Source organism: Malania oleifera, chromosome 4, assembly GCF_029873635.1.
Source record: "Malania oleifera isolate guangnan ecotype guangnan chromosome 4, ASM2987363v1, whole genome shotgun sequence".
NCBI lineage: Eukaryota > Viridiplantae > Streptophyta > Magnoliopsida > Santalales > Ximeniaceae > Malania > Malania oleifera.
In genome coordinates, this window is record NC_080420.1 from 94,504,008 (window position 1) to 94,521,464 (window position 17,457).

At 36.4% G+C, this 17,457-nt stretch overlaps 1 protein-coding gene across 2 annotated transcripts in view; it reads right to left on the bottom strand.

Annotated features, from left to right (window-relative positions):
* LOC131154262 (probable E3 ubiquitin-protein ligase ARI8) overlaps positions 1-9,911 on the bottom strand; it is a 73,033-nt gene extending 63,122 nt beyond the window's left edge. Inside the window, exon 1 of one of the 2 annotated variants that reach the window (XM_058106925.1) lies at positions 9,385-9,911. In XM_058106925.1, coding sequence (XP_057962908.1) covers positions 9,385-9,555 — 171 coding nt within the window. In that variant the 5' untranslated portion in view covers positions 9,556-9,911. The remainder of the gene's footprint in view (positions 1-9,384) is intronic. The other variant, XM_058106926.1, reaches the window with a different exon arrangement.
* Between the last annotated feature and the right edge of the window lie 7,546 nt (positions 9,912-17,457).

Here is a 17,457-nt window from a genome sequence, read left to right on the forward strand (position 1 = left end):
ATTGAGTTTCGAGATGAGAAAAAGACATTCTTGAAGTCACCCATACAATATTGTATCATATGAATGTACCCGAAATAACTGTTCGTGTTTGATTTTAGAGTGCAAGTCGTGTCAGTTGGTAAAGCATCATCATGTTCCTTTTGCTTTCCAAGTCAATAAATGGGTTGCTAGGCCCTTCATATTAGTGCCTTCTGATGCTTGGAATCCTAGTCATGTTCTTTCAAAGTTGTGTTTTCTGTATTTTGTTAACTTTGTTAATAACTATTCACAAATGACTTGGGCACTTGGTTTTATCTTATGAAAGACCATTCTAGGTTACTTATTATTTTCTATGCTTTCTATTCTAAAATCAAAACTCAATTCATTTTGTTTATTCACATCCGACATAGTGATAATGCTAAAAGCATACTTCAGCATCCATTTCATGACATATTCTACCTTTGGGTGATTCGCAAATCATCTTGTGCTCACACTCCACAATAAAATAGAGTTGTCAAGAGGAGAAAAAGACATTCTTGAAGTCACACAATCTCTATTGTATCATATGAATGTCCCTGAAATTTTTGAAGTGACGCCGCTCTTAGTGCTCAGTCTCTAACCAATAGGATGCCATCCTCTGTGGGTAAAGTGCCTTATATATTTGGTTACATCCGTTGTCCTCATTAACTCTGGATGTTGATAAGTAGGGTCCCTTTACTCTTAAATGTGTTTTTTAAAGGGGATATTCTCATACTCAAAAAGGGTATCAATGTTATGATCCTACCTTGCGATGTTTCTTACATTACTTTCATTGAGTCTACTACCTATTGCTATTAACTCCTTAAGCCTTGTACATCTTGATGATTCCTTTCCACTAACTAATTTTCGTAATTTGGGCTTAAAGTCTCTGTTGGCCTTGCAAGCCTTAAAATCTTGTTTTGATGATAACAAATAAGATGAACTTAACATATTTGGTTAAGTGATGATATTTCAGGACTCAAGTATGTGAATACAAAGTCAAATGCTCAAAGGATCATTCAAAGCTTATGTTCCAAAGAAAGATGATCAAATGAAGCTTAAAGAGTCAAAGCATGGATTTAAAGATGATCTAATAAAGATTGAAGATTATGAGAACATGGATGTTAAAGAGACTTGCTCAAAGCTTAAAGTATATTAAAGCTTGAAGACAAGATGAAGCTAAAGAAAGACAAAGCAAGAGAGCTCAAAGAAAAGAAAAGCATGAAGACTTCAGTGTTTAGAATGTCAAAACGTCATAAGAAGTCTTTATGTAAGTACTTCATATTTCAATATCTTTGTGAAATATGTTGAAAGCTCTTCTAGGGTTATTATGGACTTAGAGACCTTATTTCAAAACCCGGAAAATGTTTTATAACAAATCAAAGCAAGAGAGCAAAAAGGATTTTTGAAACCAAAAATGAAAATTCTAAAATTGGTCTGCCTAGACGACTGAGGTGTACCCTCGGAAGTCTGAAGATGCAACCTCAGATGACTAAAGTTTTACTTCAAACGTCTAAATAATTTCTTCAGAAGACTGAAGAATTAGTTTAGTCTACTGAAGATTTATTTGTTGAAACAAATAACAGACAGAACACCCTCAGAAGACTGAACCTTCAGTTCAGTCGTCTGAACTGGGACTTCAAAAATCTAAACCTACAGTTCAGTCGTCTGACCCTATATTCAGACTATAATTTTCAGTGCTTTAAGAAACATCAGAAGACTGAACCCGATAGTTCAGTCATCTGAACACTGTTAACGGCTAGAAATTTTAAATGTTTTAAATTTTAAATAAAGGTTTCTTGAGCCCCAAAATTAATGAAAACTTGGGAGGGACTCCAAGTAATCTTGGGCATCACGAAATTACTTTTCTAAGTCTATAAATACATGGTTTTGCAAATCAAATTTACATCAAGAAAGAAAGAATTGAAAAATCTGCTGAAAGCTATCTTGCAAACAAAGCTCTCTCTTGCTCAACACTTAGCACAACTGAATTGCTGAATTTTTGAAGTGTTGATCCATCCTACTTCTGAGTTCTGAGTTGCTAATTCTCATTTAGAAGGAACTCGGTGATTAATTCTCTTAAGCTTCATCATATTTCATATTGATATTTAATTATTGAAGTATATAGTGATTGAATTTGTACTAATCTGCTCTTTGTGAGAGTATCATTGTACGCAACTAGTGTTTCTTATTCCTTAACGATTCCTGGTTGTTGGATCGTTGACCAAGCGTAGGGTATCGCTTGGAGAGGTCTTGCTCTAGCCTATTGAAGAAGTGACCGAGTGTGGGGTATCACTTGGAGAGGCGTTGCTCTAGCCTATTGAAGGAGTGACCGAGTGTGGAGTATCACTTGGAGAGGCGTTGCTCTAGCCTACTTAAGGAGTGTTTAAGCGTGGGGTATCGCTTGTTAAAGGTTTGTTCCGCCCAGAAAGGAACGGCATAGTGGAATCCTTTGGTAATATTGGCCAAAGGCGAGGACGTAGGCTGAGGATAAGCCGAACCTCGTAAAAAACGTGGTGTCACTCTCTTTCCGTATTCTCTTTAATTTTCAGCATATATTAACTACGTGGTCAAACTTTATTTTTAATCATAAACACTACGTAGATTGGAAATTAAATGAATTAAAGATTAATTTGATTTTGGGATTTGCGGAAACCGAAAGGAAGTATGTTGGTTGATCAATACAAATTGCAGAAACCGTAAGAGAGTAAGTTGATTGATTCAACCCCCAAGACTCATTAACCGAAAGTTTATTTAAAGTCCAAGTTTTTGGAAAGAGTGTTGGATTACATATTGAGCATCATATTGAGAAATTAAATCCATCTCTACAGGGCTTGAATCAAATTCATATATACAAGGCTACAAGCTGAAACTTGTATAAGAGCTGGTTTTCATATCTTGACTGAATATTTTCTGATTGATTACTTTGAGTTATTAAAGTGCTGAATCTTGAAAGCATTGCTGGAATCAATCTAACTTGTGTATATTGTGTTGATCATTTTGGTTGAATTGAATTGTTGGAAGAATATCTGAAAATCTACAAAGTATTCAAGTCACCATACTTACACTTATTCATAAAAGTTTATAGCTTAATTAATTTTCCGCTGAACTTGTGATTATAAACCAATTTTGTTTATGTTGTGTTGAAGTGGTTTGTAAATTGATTGTCCAAATAAGGCTTGGTTGTGTGATTGTTAGATTAACAAGAGGTTAAGAATTCACGAAAGGAATTAAAAGAAATTTTAATAATCCAATTCACCCCCCTCTTGGGACAACTCCTTAACTTTCAGTCTCTACCTAGTCATTAACAAGAACCTTAATTTCCATCAAGTCCTTCCAATTGTCTAGGTTATCCTAATTTGCAGGTGTATGCACAATAATGACTCAAGGTAGTAGAGACCCCTCCAGAATCTATGGCTGTGCCTTCAACTCCCTCGTCGAATTATCCTATTTCTCATACTAATCTTCCTACAACTATTTGGAAAGGTAAATGCATCAATATCCAACATACTATCTCTGCCCCTTTTTTTTTATATAAATAAAAGGAATTTATGAGAAAGACATCAAGGGGATGCCGGCATGATACAAAAATTCAACCACCCTGAAAGGTGTCACAAAAACCAAACATTAAAATTATATACAAAAATTCCACTACGCCAGCTAGTAATTGTTGTTAACCACTGCTCTTTGCTTATCCAAAGCACTGAGGTTAAGTTATTAAACACTCTCCTATTCCTCTCTTTCCAAACACACCAAAAAGTAGCAAGGGGAATGAAGGACAAAGCTTTTCTCTTCTCTTTTGTTACCTAAATCCCTCTCCAAGCCTAGAGATACCCCTCCCCCCCCCCCCCCCCCAAAAAAAAAAAAATAGAGTTGGCAATAACCCACCGCTGTCCGATTAAATTTAGAGCCGAATTCCAAAGATTCCTAGTCCAAGGGCAACAAAGGAGGATATGCTCAACTAATTTAAGCTTCAGCAATACAATGGAGGCATCAGTTAGCAACGAACAGCCCTCTTCTTTGCAAGTTATCCAAAGTCAAGATCTTATCATGTGCTGTCTTGCAAGCAAGGAAAAGAACTTTTGAGCGAGCAGCTGTCTTCCAAATTTGAGTCCAAGGAAAATTATTACTATTAGACTCTGAAGGACAATGTTTCCTATAGAAGGTTTCAATGGTGAAGACCCACCTTATTATCTAAGGTCCAAAGTAGATGATTTATGCTATTTTGGTGTTGGAAGCTATAAAATAGCTAAAGAAGTTTGTGAGCTAGTGAAGACAACAAAGCCTTTCTCTTCTCTTTTGTTGCCAAATCCCTCTGCAAGCCCGAAGGTTCCCCCTCAACAAAGTTTGCAATAACCCACCATTGTCCAATCAAATTCAAAGCCAAATTCCAAAGATTCTTAGTCCAAGGGCAATGAAGAAGCATATGCTCAACTGATACAGATTCAATCAAGCAAAGGGGGCATCTGTTAGCGACGGACAAGCCCCTTCTCTGCAAGCCTCGAAAGGATGGCACAAAATCTCTAAAGTCGCAATTGAACTAGGTCGACACTTTCTTCCACCCTCCTTTTGGAAGGTATTGCCAGATCGCAACACAAAGCCTTGCCCTCTCGAGATTGTAGGGTTTAAGGAACTTAGCCTCTATTGTAACCCCAGTGACCTTGTCAAAGCCTGCAGTAGCTTAGGTTTGCTCTCACTGAATTTGCCCTCACTGCAGCAAATTCCTTCAACTGATCTCGTGATCCGACCAGCTACAAGAATCTCTTGGGATGGGGAAATCGTTTAGTTTTGCACTCTCCTTCGTAAATGTTGTTGACAAGAACAGCTTTAACCTTAGACCGACACTACTCTCCTCCTTTGTCGAAATCGAAACAAACCTAAAGATGGGTAGAGGCAAGTTCGAGGGGGCTCTTCCCTTTGGCCTCCTAGTCTCAAAAACTTCCTAAACAACCATACCCAATGCTTTCAGGTCCTTTAACTTCAATGAAGGTCCACACAAGCCAATAGGGAAGAAGTTCGGTTTTTTTGGAATACACCTTCAATGTGACCCCCGCCCCCCCCCAAAAAAAAAAAAAAAAAAAACCATTGCTTCTAGCGACACCAAGAAGGAACCTAATTTAGGTCCCCCAAATACTCAGGCCGCAACCTCTGATCTAGCCTTAAGTCCTATCCCCACAACCCACTTTAAGGAGTTAGCCTGGTTCTTCTTCCCTGGGAAGCCAAAGGGAAGAGCCTCCTCGAACTTGCCACTACCCATCTTCAAGTTTGTCTTGATCTCAACGAAGAAAAGTTTCAGTCTATCCAAGTTAAAGTTGTTCTTCTCAACAGCACTCATGAAAGGGTACACAAAACCTAATGATTTCCCCATCCCAAGATATTCTTGCAGCTCAAGATCAGTTCAAGGGATTTGCCACAGTAACGGCAGTGCAATGAAAGCAAAGTCGAGCTACTACAGACTTGAACAAGGTCATTGGGGTTATAGCTAGGGCTGCAAATGAGCTGAGTTGAACAGAGCTTTAACATGTTCAGGCTTGGCTCGAAAGAAAAACAGCTCAACTCAAGCTTGATTTAGAGCTGCAAAATTCAATCTTGAGCTCGGCTTGAAATTTTTTCATTGGCTTGAGTGCGACTCAATCTCGGCTCAGTCACGACCACTAACCCAAAATCAAGGCAGCCCAGTTTAATGTTTGAAATTTTAGAGGCCATTCATGGCCAACCGGACTTAAAATAAATTACTTAAGCCCATCATGGAACAGACCTAAAATATAACTTTGAAAGAGGAACCCATAATTATACAAGCACACAACATTAATTATACAATGACTAGGCAGGCCCACAATGAACTGCCTTGCAGCCTTGTGGGAAGGTGGATAGAAGGGGAAGCTGGGCAAGGGGGTTTTATAGACTGTTGAGGAGGGCAACATTCTTTGTATTTCTGATGTGGTACAAAAATGCAGCCTACAGCTCTTTGCCTCTCTCCCCCCCATGCTTTCTCCCCACTTCAATCCCTTATCTTCATATCCCACATCAAAAGATCAACTCATCTTGGATCTCTCCTCTTCTATATTAGACTCCTTTTTCACATTTTTTTAGCTAAAAAATTAATAACTATTAGGTATTTTTGAGTTTATTACTATTTGGTTGATTTGTGTGAACCAATAGTTAATTCATTAACTTAAAAATATATATATATTAATTATTGAATATAAAATTGAGCTCATTATCAAGCCTAATCGATCTGCTCACGAGCCAAACCAAGTCGAGCCTAACTGTGTTTAGGCTCAGCTCGTTAATTAAACGAGCCTAAAATTGGGCTTAGGAATCACTCATTTAGATAATAAACGAGCCCGAACGAGCTCTTACTGAGCCAAAATCCCAAGCCGCTCATAAGTGGCTTGATTCGTTTAAAGCCCTAGTCATGGCAAGGGTTGAGGTCCTCAAACCCTCCAATCTTGAGAAGGAGGACAAGAGCTTGCCTTGCGATCTAGCAATGAGCTTCCAAAAGTAGGGTGGAAGCAAGCATTGACATTTCAACCATGGCTTAGATTTTGTGCCATCCCTTCAAATCGTAACCCTCAAGAAAAACAAAGCACCTCCAACCTCTGCTACTGGTTTCCAAAAAGGAGATGAACCTACCATGCTTGTTTGATTTTAGGAGAAGTGACAAGGTTTTCTCCTTGTTTCTCATCCTGAAAAACCATGAAGACGAGGTAGTTCTTTTCAAGCTCCAAAAACCTTCCGAGGCTCAAAAGAATCAAGCTAGCTCTTCAATCTCCAGAGAAATTGATCTGTAACAACCATTGCCAAGTTTTGTAAGCCTCTAGATGTTGGTTTTCTCTCCTTCTATGGCCAAATTGAATGTTTTCCACTCAATCCACACTGAACGCTTCATGTATGGATGAAGGTAGGAAGATGATAATGAGGGTCGCATGGAGTGAAAGGAGCAGAGAGGAGAAATGGGTAAAGAGGAAGGGTTTAGGATTTTCAATGAGAAAGAATATGAGGGCAGAAAAGAAAGAGACGAGAAAAGTTTGAGGGGGCTCTTCCCAATCTTCCTATCATTAACTTTGTGTGTTCTGACATTTTTGTTACCTTGCTACTACTGTTATATTACTTCTTCATCCTCTATCTCTCTTCCCAAGCATGTATATGAAGTCGTGTCCCACTCTGGGTTGAGAGCTACCACAAATGAAAATATGGATGCCCCACAAGAAAATTATAGTTGGAAGCTCAAGCCACTTCTTCCAAATAAGTTTATTGTATTGTTGGGTGTTGCAAGACATATTCACATAGCCAAAAAATATAAATCTACTATGGACAATTGAGACACATTCTGTCACTATCTCACATAGCAACGCATCTTTTTATCTCTTTGTCTAGTGCATGCCATTGGCCCCTACACCACTTGGATGGGAAAAAATCTTTCTTAAAACAACCACGAAGAACACTATACGAAGCAACCTCCTATGTTTGTTGTTTAAGGGGAGTCAAGGTTGGCATATCGTCTTACAAATCTTTGTACTACTTGAAGCAATCTCCAAAGTGTGGTTTGGTAGATTCAGTGCGGAGATGGATTTGGTCTTCAAAGATGTCTGTATCACTCTATCGCTCCATATTCTACCATTGTTGTAGGTAAACTTATTGGCTCCACAAGTGGATAATATTATGATCAATTAACAACGTTTAAACTAGTTTTTGTAGAAAAATTTCCCAACTAAGATGTAGCACCATTGAAGTACTTTTTGGGAATGAAGGTGTTAAGATATCATATGGAGATTCTTTGTCACGAAGGAAATATGTTCTATACTTCTTGGATGAGATTAGGTTGTTGGAAGTTCCAAGCAAAAGATCTAGGATCATTGAAGTAATGCTTTGGAATTGAGCTATCTATATCTCGTATAGGGATTGTCCTCTCACAAAGAAAATAAGCCCTAGAGTTGTTGGATGAGATGAGGCTCTTAAGATCTAAGCGTGTTGATGCACTCATGCATCCCAACAATAAATTACAACTAGATGTAGTTGACCTGTTTGTTGATCTTGAATGATACCAATGACTTGTCGGAAAGTTAAGCTAATCTTAGGCATTCATCCAAAAAATATCCTTTTAGAAAAGGTGTTGTGAGTCAGTTCTTGATGCTCTCCCAAAAAATCACTAGGTTGTTGTTATTTGTATCTCCCGATATCTCCAAAGGTGCAACCTTCTTTTTTAAGGACCATGGTCATACTTATGTTCAAGAATAAACACACGCAGATTGGGTTGGACAATCCTTTGACAAGATCCACGACATGGTACTATGAGTTTGGTTGTGTTAACTTGGTGTCTTGAAATAACAAGAAGCAAATTGTTGTCACACAATCAATTGCAAAGTCCAAGTATAGAGCCATGGCCTATACCACCTGTGAATTGGTTTGGTTAATGTTGGAAGAGCACGGCTTTTTCATTCGTAACCTATGTAGTTGATGTGTGATAATCAAGTTACCATTCATATTGCTTCCAATCCAGTTTTTCTCGACAGGATGAAATACATTGAAGTTGATTTGTCATTTTGTTCAATAAAAAACATGTGCATTGCAACCACTCATGCGAAGTGTGAGTATCAACTAGTTAATTTGTTTTGTTCATTAATTCCTTGGGGTTGCCAAAATTAAATTTATTTGTAACAAGATAGGATCATATCATTTATATGCTCCAACTCGAGAGGGAGTATTAATGGTTAGGTTACCACATTTATGTTACTTATTATTCAGTGGGCATACGGTTGCCATTTTTTATATATGTGAGATGTATAATATATAGAATGAAAGACCTAATATTTTATTTAAGTTCTTAGAGTTATAACAAAGCCTTCTCGTCTCTTCTCTTTCTCTAGCGGTCATCAATAGCAATATCAAGATTTTAAAATCTGGAAATTTCAATGGTAAACAATATATAAGTTTTAAAAAAAAAAATGACATATATGTTGGATGCAAGCACAAAATATAGAACCGTTATCTTATCTGCCTAGTTTTTTTTTTCTTGAAAAAGCCTCCTAAATTATGGAAGCCTGAACCAATTTTTTGCAAAACTTCTTGGCTGAAAATTTTCAAATTAGATTTTCAATCAAAAAAAATAAAAAGGTTAAGTCCTCTACTCGTTATAGACACATTCAAATTCTCAAAAACCAACTTTTAACTCAAGTAAAGTCATTTACTCAATATATACACAATTCAAAAAGTTGGTTTTTGAAACACTAAATTACCTACAATACGTTCATGTCTTTAAACGCAAATCAGAATAACCCTTCCTTAAACTATCAAAACAAGCTCGTACGCAAAACCCAATCCGTTTCAAACCTCGAAATCAATATGATCACGTAATTCAAACCAAATCCAAATATAGCAATTGACCTGGTAACGATGCGAGACAAGTTCGTCAGAATCATCGGAGTCATTGTCAATGAACTCAAAGTCTGCGGCCTCGAGGGCGTCATCGGAGTCCATGGCGGTCCCGCCGCTGTAGAAGTCATCATCAAGGGACTCAATGTCGTTCGCGTCATGCATATCGTCCTCCGAATCCATGATTTTGGAGAAAGAGAGAGAAACCCTAGAATTCTTCCAGCTCAGGACTGCTCATGCCAGAGAGAGATATTCTGATAAACGTAATTGAGGTAGAATCGAACAATTCCAAGAAAAGAGAAGGAGAAGAAGAAAGAATCTGCAGACAAAGATTGCAGGCTTGGAGGTCGGGGAATGTTGACACGTGCGTTAGGCGGTGAATGGAGGAACAGAGAAGGTGTAACGAAGAGCTCAGAGGCTGAGGTTATCCTCCATCCACCAGCTCCACTCAGGTTACGTTTGTAGTTTGGTCGGTGGAATGCGCTAAGATGCACTAGGAATAAATTAATAATCTCGAATGCTAGGAGCATTCATGAGTTGGATTCGGGTCCAAAATGGAACGGTATTAAATAAGTTGGAGTTGATCCGTTTAATATTGGTCCTATTATATAAACACTAATCCATCCATTTAATAAATGAATTATTGTTTAAAAATTATAATTTATTTATTTTATAATATATATACTCCTTCTTTTTGGAAAGATCCACACAAAAAACTCTTGTTCTTTTCGTCACAAATCCTCCACCCATCTCCAAACTCTAGGGCCCCTGCCAATTCCAAATTCCAATCCGACGAAGAAGTGACAAGATGAAGAATTTGTCAGCAAGGGAAGCCATTACAAGAGAGAGAGAGAGAGAGAGAGAGAGAGAGAGAGAGAGCATGGCACGCCTTTGTGTTTGTATATATGCAGAGAGAGGCAGAGGTGGAGACAGAGATCGAGTAATCGAATAATCGATAGAGATCAAGTAATCGGCACCGATGGAGGTGTTTAATCGAATAATGGAGAGCACGGGCTCGTCAACAGGGTCGCAGTAGTCGCAGCTCCCTCTGAAATTTCGATTCCACCCCACTAACGAAGAGCTCGTCATTCACTACCTCAAGAAGAAGGCTTCCTCCACTCCTCTCCTCGTCACCATCATCGCTGAGGTCGATCTCTAGAAGTTTGATCCCTGGGATGATAGGTTGATCTGAACTATTCGTGTGTGGCGTGCATTGTTGATTTGAACCATTCGTGCTTGATTGGACTTGTCACTTGTGTGTCACTATTATAGGGTTCAGAGGCTACTTGATTGTGCGTCACTATTTCGTGCAGATCATGGAAGTGTTTTAGGGTTCAGAGACTACTTGATTGGACTTGACTATTACATATCTTCAAGGCAAGAATTCAAAACTCACTACAAACCAATCTTCAAAGTGTTTTACTAAAAAAATAAAGGCGGTGACACAGAAGGTGGGGCAGATTCAAAACAATACCAGGTGATTAGGTGATGTAGTGGTAGCCGCAAACGCAGTACTGGCAATGAGATGTCAAGGGCTTGCTCAGAAGAGATGCCGGTGGTGGGTGGTCGTGCATGGAGGAGATGGGTGACGGGGTAAGAGGTGTGGGAGAGCAAGGAAGGGGGCGACTAAGAGTAGGAAGTATTGTAAGAAATGAGTAGGGGTGGCAAAACGGGTCACCCGTCGCCCTGAACCCGCCTAACCTGTTTAATAAACGATCGATTCGGATTGACCCATTTATAAACGGGTCAGTTTGTATTAAACCCAAACTCGATTTAAACAGACGGGTCACAAGTCACCCTTTGGGTTTCAACTCGTTTTGCCACCCCCATTCTCCCGTATCATTTTTCAAAAATGTCAAATTCCTATATAAGTACTGATTATTATTTCAAAATAATCCTTTAACTACTCATAACTATCCCAAAATACTCTTATCATAATATCAAATATATTCCTATAACTACTTATAATTATCCTAAAATACCCCTATAACTTTCTACAATTATTCTAAATTATCCTTATACTACTAATTTTTTTGTTACTTTCTTTATACATTTTTAAAAAAAAAAATTAAAAGTATAGAACTGTAGAATTGTGGAGCACGCACTTAGTACATGTCAATGACTAATAAATAAAAATTAGATAAATACTAGTTGAGGTTGAGGACACATACTAAAATTTGATTTAATGCTCTGTGATTTTCTAAAATTTTATTTTTAATTTTAAAATATAATTATGATGAAAATAAATAAGAATTCAACTGCAATTTAATTAAAAAAAACAATTATGATGATTATAGGAGCATTTTCAAAACTTTTTCTAAGTTAAAACATTAGTAAAAATATATGGTTTGTAGTATGTTTTCTTTTTATTACATGTTTCTATTTTTATGGATATTGTATAAAAATAATAATTAAATACCAATAAAATTACCCTTCCTATACCAAAATGATGGGAAAATTGTTTGAAGAAATGGTAAACACAATATATTAAATAATTAAATTTTTTTATTAAGTGGATTGGCGAGCACTTTGTAAATTTATAGATTTACGTCATCTTAGATATCCTCTAAAATTTTAACTATCACACTATTTAGAGAATTACACGAAAAAAAAACTATTAAAATTTTATTACATTTATAAATCATATGAAAATGTAGCAAAATAATGGTATTAATTTCCAGTCATTATTATTCAAATAAGTTTCATGACTGATCAAAATTCTTAATTAAAATTAGGATATTCTAGTTCATATAATTTCTGATGAGCTTTCATTGATGATATATCACATATCCTTTGCATAATTACAAGTTCAGGAGCCATATTTAATTATATTGAAACTAGTGTGATGCATGAGATCTTCCACTGTTTAAATTATTAAATAATGTACAATATATATGTTTATAAGTTATTATAAAATATATAATTTTAAAATAACAAAAATAAACCATGAACTTAGTTAGTTTACTATTGCTTATTTGTTTTGTTATTTATCTTGATTAATAACTGCAAGAAAATATTAGCCTTCTCAAAAAGTATACAAACAAAGTATTATGAATTTAACTCTGATTCCGCACAATCATGATTCAAGTTTGATATGTAAGACCCGAAAGACTATGGCATCGATATTGACAAACATGTTTATAAAGTTATCGAGATTGTTAGTAATACCATTACAGAAAACATGTAGTTATGACATGCCTCCAAATGCATGTAATATTAAATAAAGAATACATAACTAAACTGACATATATAGGATGCATTTAAACAAAACATGTAATTAATCTATATATCTATCCACACATTTATGAATGTATTAAAAAAAACACACACACACAATGAGAAATGAATGCAATAAATGTGTATTTTAGATTGTGTGTGATATTATTATCTATTTATTTAATTATTCAAAAAGTATTGATTGATTATTCTAATTTTATTTTATTTTAAAATTTTAAACCACAATAAATTATTATTTGATTTTTAGAAGACCATAAAGATGCATTTGTTTTGCTTTTATATATATCTAATATAGAAAATATAAAAACTTATTTACATAAAAGAAATCTCATTAGTAGCTTATATTCCATTGGAGTCCTATAGGAATTTGTAATAACAATTAAATCTATCAACCAATAAATATATAGGCTATTTCACCTTAATAAATAAATATACACGTATATCACTTTAAATGTTACATTGGAATAGACAAAGCTCCTTTTTATTTTATCACCTGTGTTTTGACTTGGATGAGTCCTTTGGACACGCCTGAGCAACATCAAATTAGGAGAAGATGTGACCGACCCACAACTCCTTCCTGATAAATCAAAAATTAGTTTTGTGTCAAATAAAAGTCATTTTACATTGATGAAGTTTGAAAATATTGATAGTCAATTTCTTATTACTCTTGTGAAGAATATTTCACACTCATTACAAATGTTTATATGGAAATATATACAAGTATAAAAAATCTATTTCAGGAATGAAAGTTAAAAATAAGTCTAACTGTTACAAAGATATTAAGCGTCCCAGCCTGGGAGTATAGAGTCAGAGGGGGGGGGGGGGAGTGAATGAACTCATTTCGCGTATTTGAGTTTTCTCTACAAAATAAAACTCTTGGTAAGATAGCAAACAATTATATCACACTATATAATATAAAAACATGCACAAGACACAAATTAAAGAGTATAGGGAGAGAAAGCTTAATACCGGTATTTAACGTGGTTCGACACCAAGCCTACGTTCACGCCTTAGCACCAAGCCAAGAATTCTACAATCCACTAAGGATACTCCTTCACCGGCGAAGAAGCCTTACAACTCGGGAGCAAATCTCTACACTCGGGAACAAATCCTTAGCCGCTCACCAAGAGCCTTCGGTTCACCAAGAACCTTCAACAATGGTTCACAAATAATCTTTACAACAAGAAGATGATATACACAAAGATGCTCCTCAAATGAGCTAATTGCAAATACAAAACAAACCTCACACTTAATCTCTCAAGTAATGATTCACACGAGATTGGAGAGCAAGAGAGAATGAGCACTTGAAATGATAAACAAAGATGCAAAGTGCCTAAGTTTTGTATTCAAATATATTTTTCACTATGAACTTTATAAATCACCAAAACCATATTAAACAAGTCTAAGGACTTGTATTTATAGCCAAAAACCCTTGCTAGCCGTTATTGGATCGTTGGGAGCAAATCCTAAAATAAATTAGCTATTTTCTAGTCGTTGGTACACTGTTCACGATGCAAATCGTCGACTATTGACCCCTACTCGTCGACTAGTGGCCCCTATTCATCAACTAGCAATACTCTGCTAGCAATCATTAACATTTTGCCTAGAATTGTCGACGAATTGTATCCAATCATCGACGAGTGCCCTGAATAAGAAAAAGTCATTAACATGAAAGTTGTGGGATTTTTCTTAGTTTTCTATAGACACCAAGATCATCATTTTTGGACTTTTCTAGTAAAAGTTATGCCTCAAATACCGAAGGGTGTTCGGGAAATTTGATAAGTGCATAATTGAGGTTTTAAACCAACGAGGACTAAGTTTGTAAAAGATTATAATACTAATATAATTTAAAACTTGTCCTTATGAAATTTCTTTTGAATATGAGATATCTTATTTATGAAATCACATTTGAAAGCTTAATTGATATCATATATGCTTAGTATGTCCTTTAATAAAAATATATGCTTGACTTTCTTGAGGCTTTAGGGCATAAAACATGTTTTGACAAAACCGGGACAAAGTATGTAAATGTTTATAAAACCAAGATGTTAAAAACTTGTCCCTTATGAAAACATATTTTGAGTTTAGGTTTCTTTTGACAAACTCTTAAATTTAACTTTGAAAACTATGAAAGTTGAGTTTGTGACTTAAGTGAGATCATATAAACTCATGTGTCCAAATATGCATGCATTTACTCAACTCTTGCTCAAAAATCATGTAAGAAACAAAACCGCAAGAGTTACAAAATATACTACCTCAAACACACCCCATTACAATTAATTCTTCCATTGGTTGTGCTTGAGTTCTTTCCGAGTGAGTGTCCATCTGATCTTTCTTACTTGACGTCTACTCGATACGATCTTTGCCTTTTGACCAATGCCTTCATATATTTGTCACTTGTACTTGTACTTAACATGTTCTGAAAAGATAGGAAACACTAGGAACCACAAATAGGTTAATATCATCAAAACATATTAATTATGATTATGTAGCCCCCAAGGCTAACAAAAGCTTTAACCTGTGATTTGCCTAACTATTACAAAACTTTAACTCTTGATCTACCTAATTGTTACAGAAAGTTTATGGCTGTTACAACTAGATTTTCATCCTAATAATCAAGTTTTATGATCTTGTGCTTGATTTGAGGAGTCCTCCTTTATACGCCCTCGCAAGATGGAGCTGCCATCGGCTAAGCCAATCTTGTTTTTGAGATAATCTATGTGTTGTCGTGACAAAGGCTTTGTTAGTAAATCTGCGAGCTGATCTTGAGTGTTGACGTGATGAACATTGAGAATGCCACGTTAAGCCATATCACGAACAAAGTGTAGATCAATCTGAATATGCCTCATCCGAGAATGCTGCACTGGATTAAAACTGAGGTGAGTTGCACCCAAATTATCACATAACAGTTTTGGTGAAGCTTTCATTGGTAAATCGAGTTATTTGAATGGTGATAGCAGCCACATAGTTTCTAAAGCTACATTTGCAATAGCTCTTTATTTAGCTTCAGTCGACGATCTTATTACAACTCTTTGTTTTATTCAACTCCAAGATATGGTGTTTGATCCAAGAAATCTTATGTATGCGGAGGTGGATGTACGATCATCAAGATTGCCCGCCCAATTAGCATCTGAATATGTTGTGGGATCAAAACTGGAATTTTTTTTATGTGGATGCCATGAAAGATTGTTTGCTTCAAGTTGCAAAGGAGTCACTTTATAGCTACCCAATGAGTTATTGTGGGTTTGTGCATAAACTGTGAGAGTTTATTTACTGAAAAAAAAATGTCCGGACAAGTGAAAGACAAGTATTGGAGACCTCCAATAACACTTTGAAACTCGGTACTATCAAAATATGTTGTCCTATCAACCAACTTTAGAGTTGTGCTTGTGTACAATGGAGTATAAACTTCTTTAGCACTTGTCATGTTGGTTTTAGATAGAAGGTCCCGAATATATTTGTGTTGTGAGAGGAAGTGACCGGATTTAGTAGAAATGACTTCCATTCCCAAGAAAAAATGAAGTTGGCCCATGTCCTTTAAATAGAATCAAACTCTAAGTTGTTCAATGATATAAGAAACAAATTTCATGTCACTGCCAATGATAATTAAATCATCCACATATACTAAGAAATAGCACAAAATAGAATTGTGGTGATATATGAACAAAGAGGAGTCCGCTTTCAAATTTTGAAACCCAAGATTCATGATTGCCATTTTTAGTTTCCGAAGGCGTATCATTTCCTGAAGGTGTATTTTGCTCTGTAGGCCCATTCGACCCTGTGGGCTCAACCTGCCCTGGGTTTGTTGCTTCATCTATGGGCTCGACCAACCCTGGGCTTGGTGCTTCATCCGCCACTATTTCACTGTTTGGCCAGTCAAAGTGCAACCAATTCTATTCTTCATCTCATGTCTCCCCTAAAGAGAAGAATTTGGGGCTGGGAAAAAGGTGTCAGACTCCAAGAAGGTGACATCCATAGTCACATAGGTGTGTTGGGTAGAGTGATCATAGCACCAATAGCTCTTCTAATGCATGGTGTAGGTGTAGCCTAAGAAAAGGCAATGGAGAGCACATAGGTCCAATTTGGTTCTTTGGTTTTTGTGAAGATGCACATGAGCCACACATACCCAAATACTCGGGGAGGGAGCATTAGGGTTATGGGTAGAGAGACATGGGATGCCAGAACCTGGAGCAAAGTCTTAAAATTTAAGACTTTAGAGGGTAGTTTTTTGAGCAAATATGCTTCGGTAGACACCACATCAGACTAGTATCGAGTCGGCACATAAGTTCCATGCAGTAAAGCTTGCACAGTTTCGAGAATATGTGGTTCTTCCGCTCAGCTACACCATTTTTATAAGGAGTCTGAGGACACGATGTCTCATGAACGAGTCAATGGCATTTGAAATAGGTGTGTAAGCACTGATTAACATATTCACTGCCATTATTAGAGCAGAGAACTCGTAGCTTAGCTAAAAACTGAGTTTGGATCATTGCATGAATGATTGAAGCACATGTAACACTTCATATTTACATTTCATCAAGTAAAGCCAAGTCATACGGGTATAGTCGTCAACAAAAATAACAAACCAATGAACACCAAACCCAATAGAGATAGGGGAAGGACCCCACACGTCAGAGGGAACTAAAGCAAAGGGAATAATGCTTTTATTCATACTTAGCAGATAGGAAATACGGTGACTTTTGGCTAAAAAATACAGGTATTACATTCAAGGTCAGACAACACCATATTAGAAAAAATATTAGGTCGTAAATGTTTCAGATAACTAAAATTTGGATGCCTTGAACATTGATGCCATAGCTAGTTTTGTCGTTCCTTCCCATCACTTTA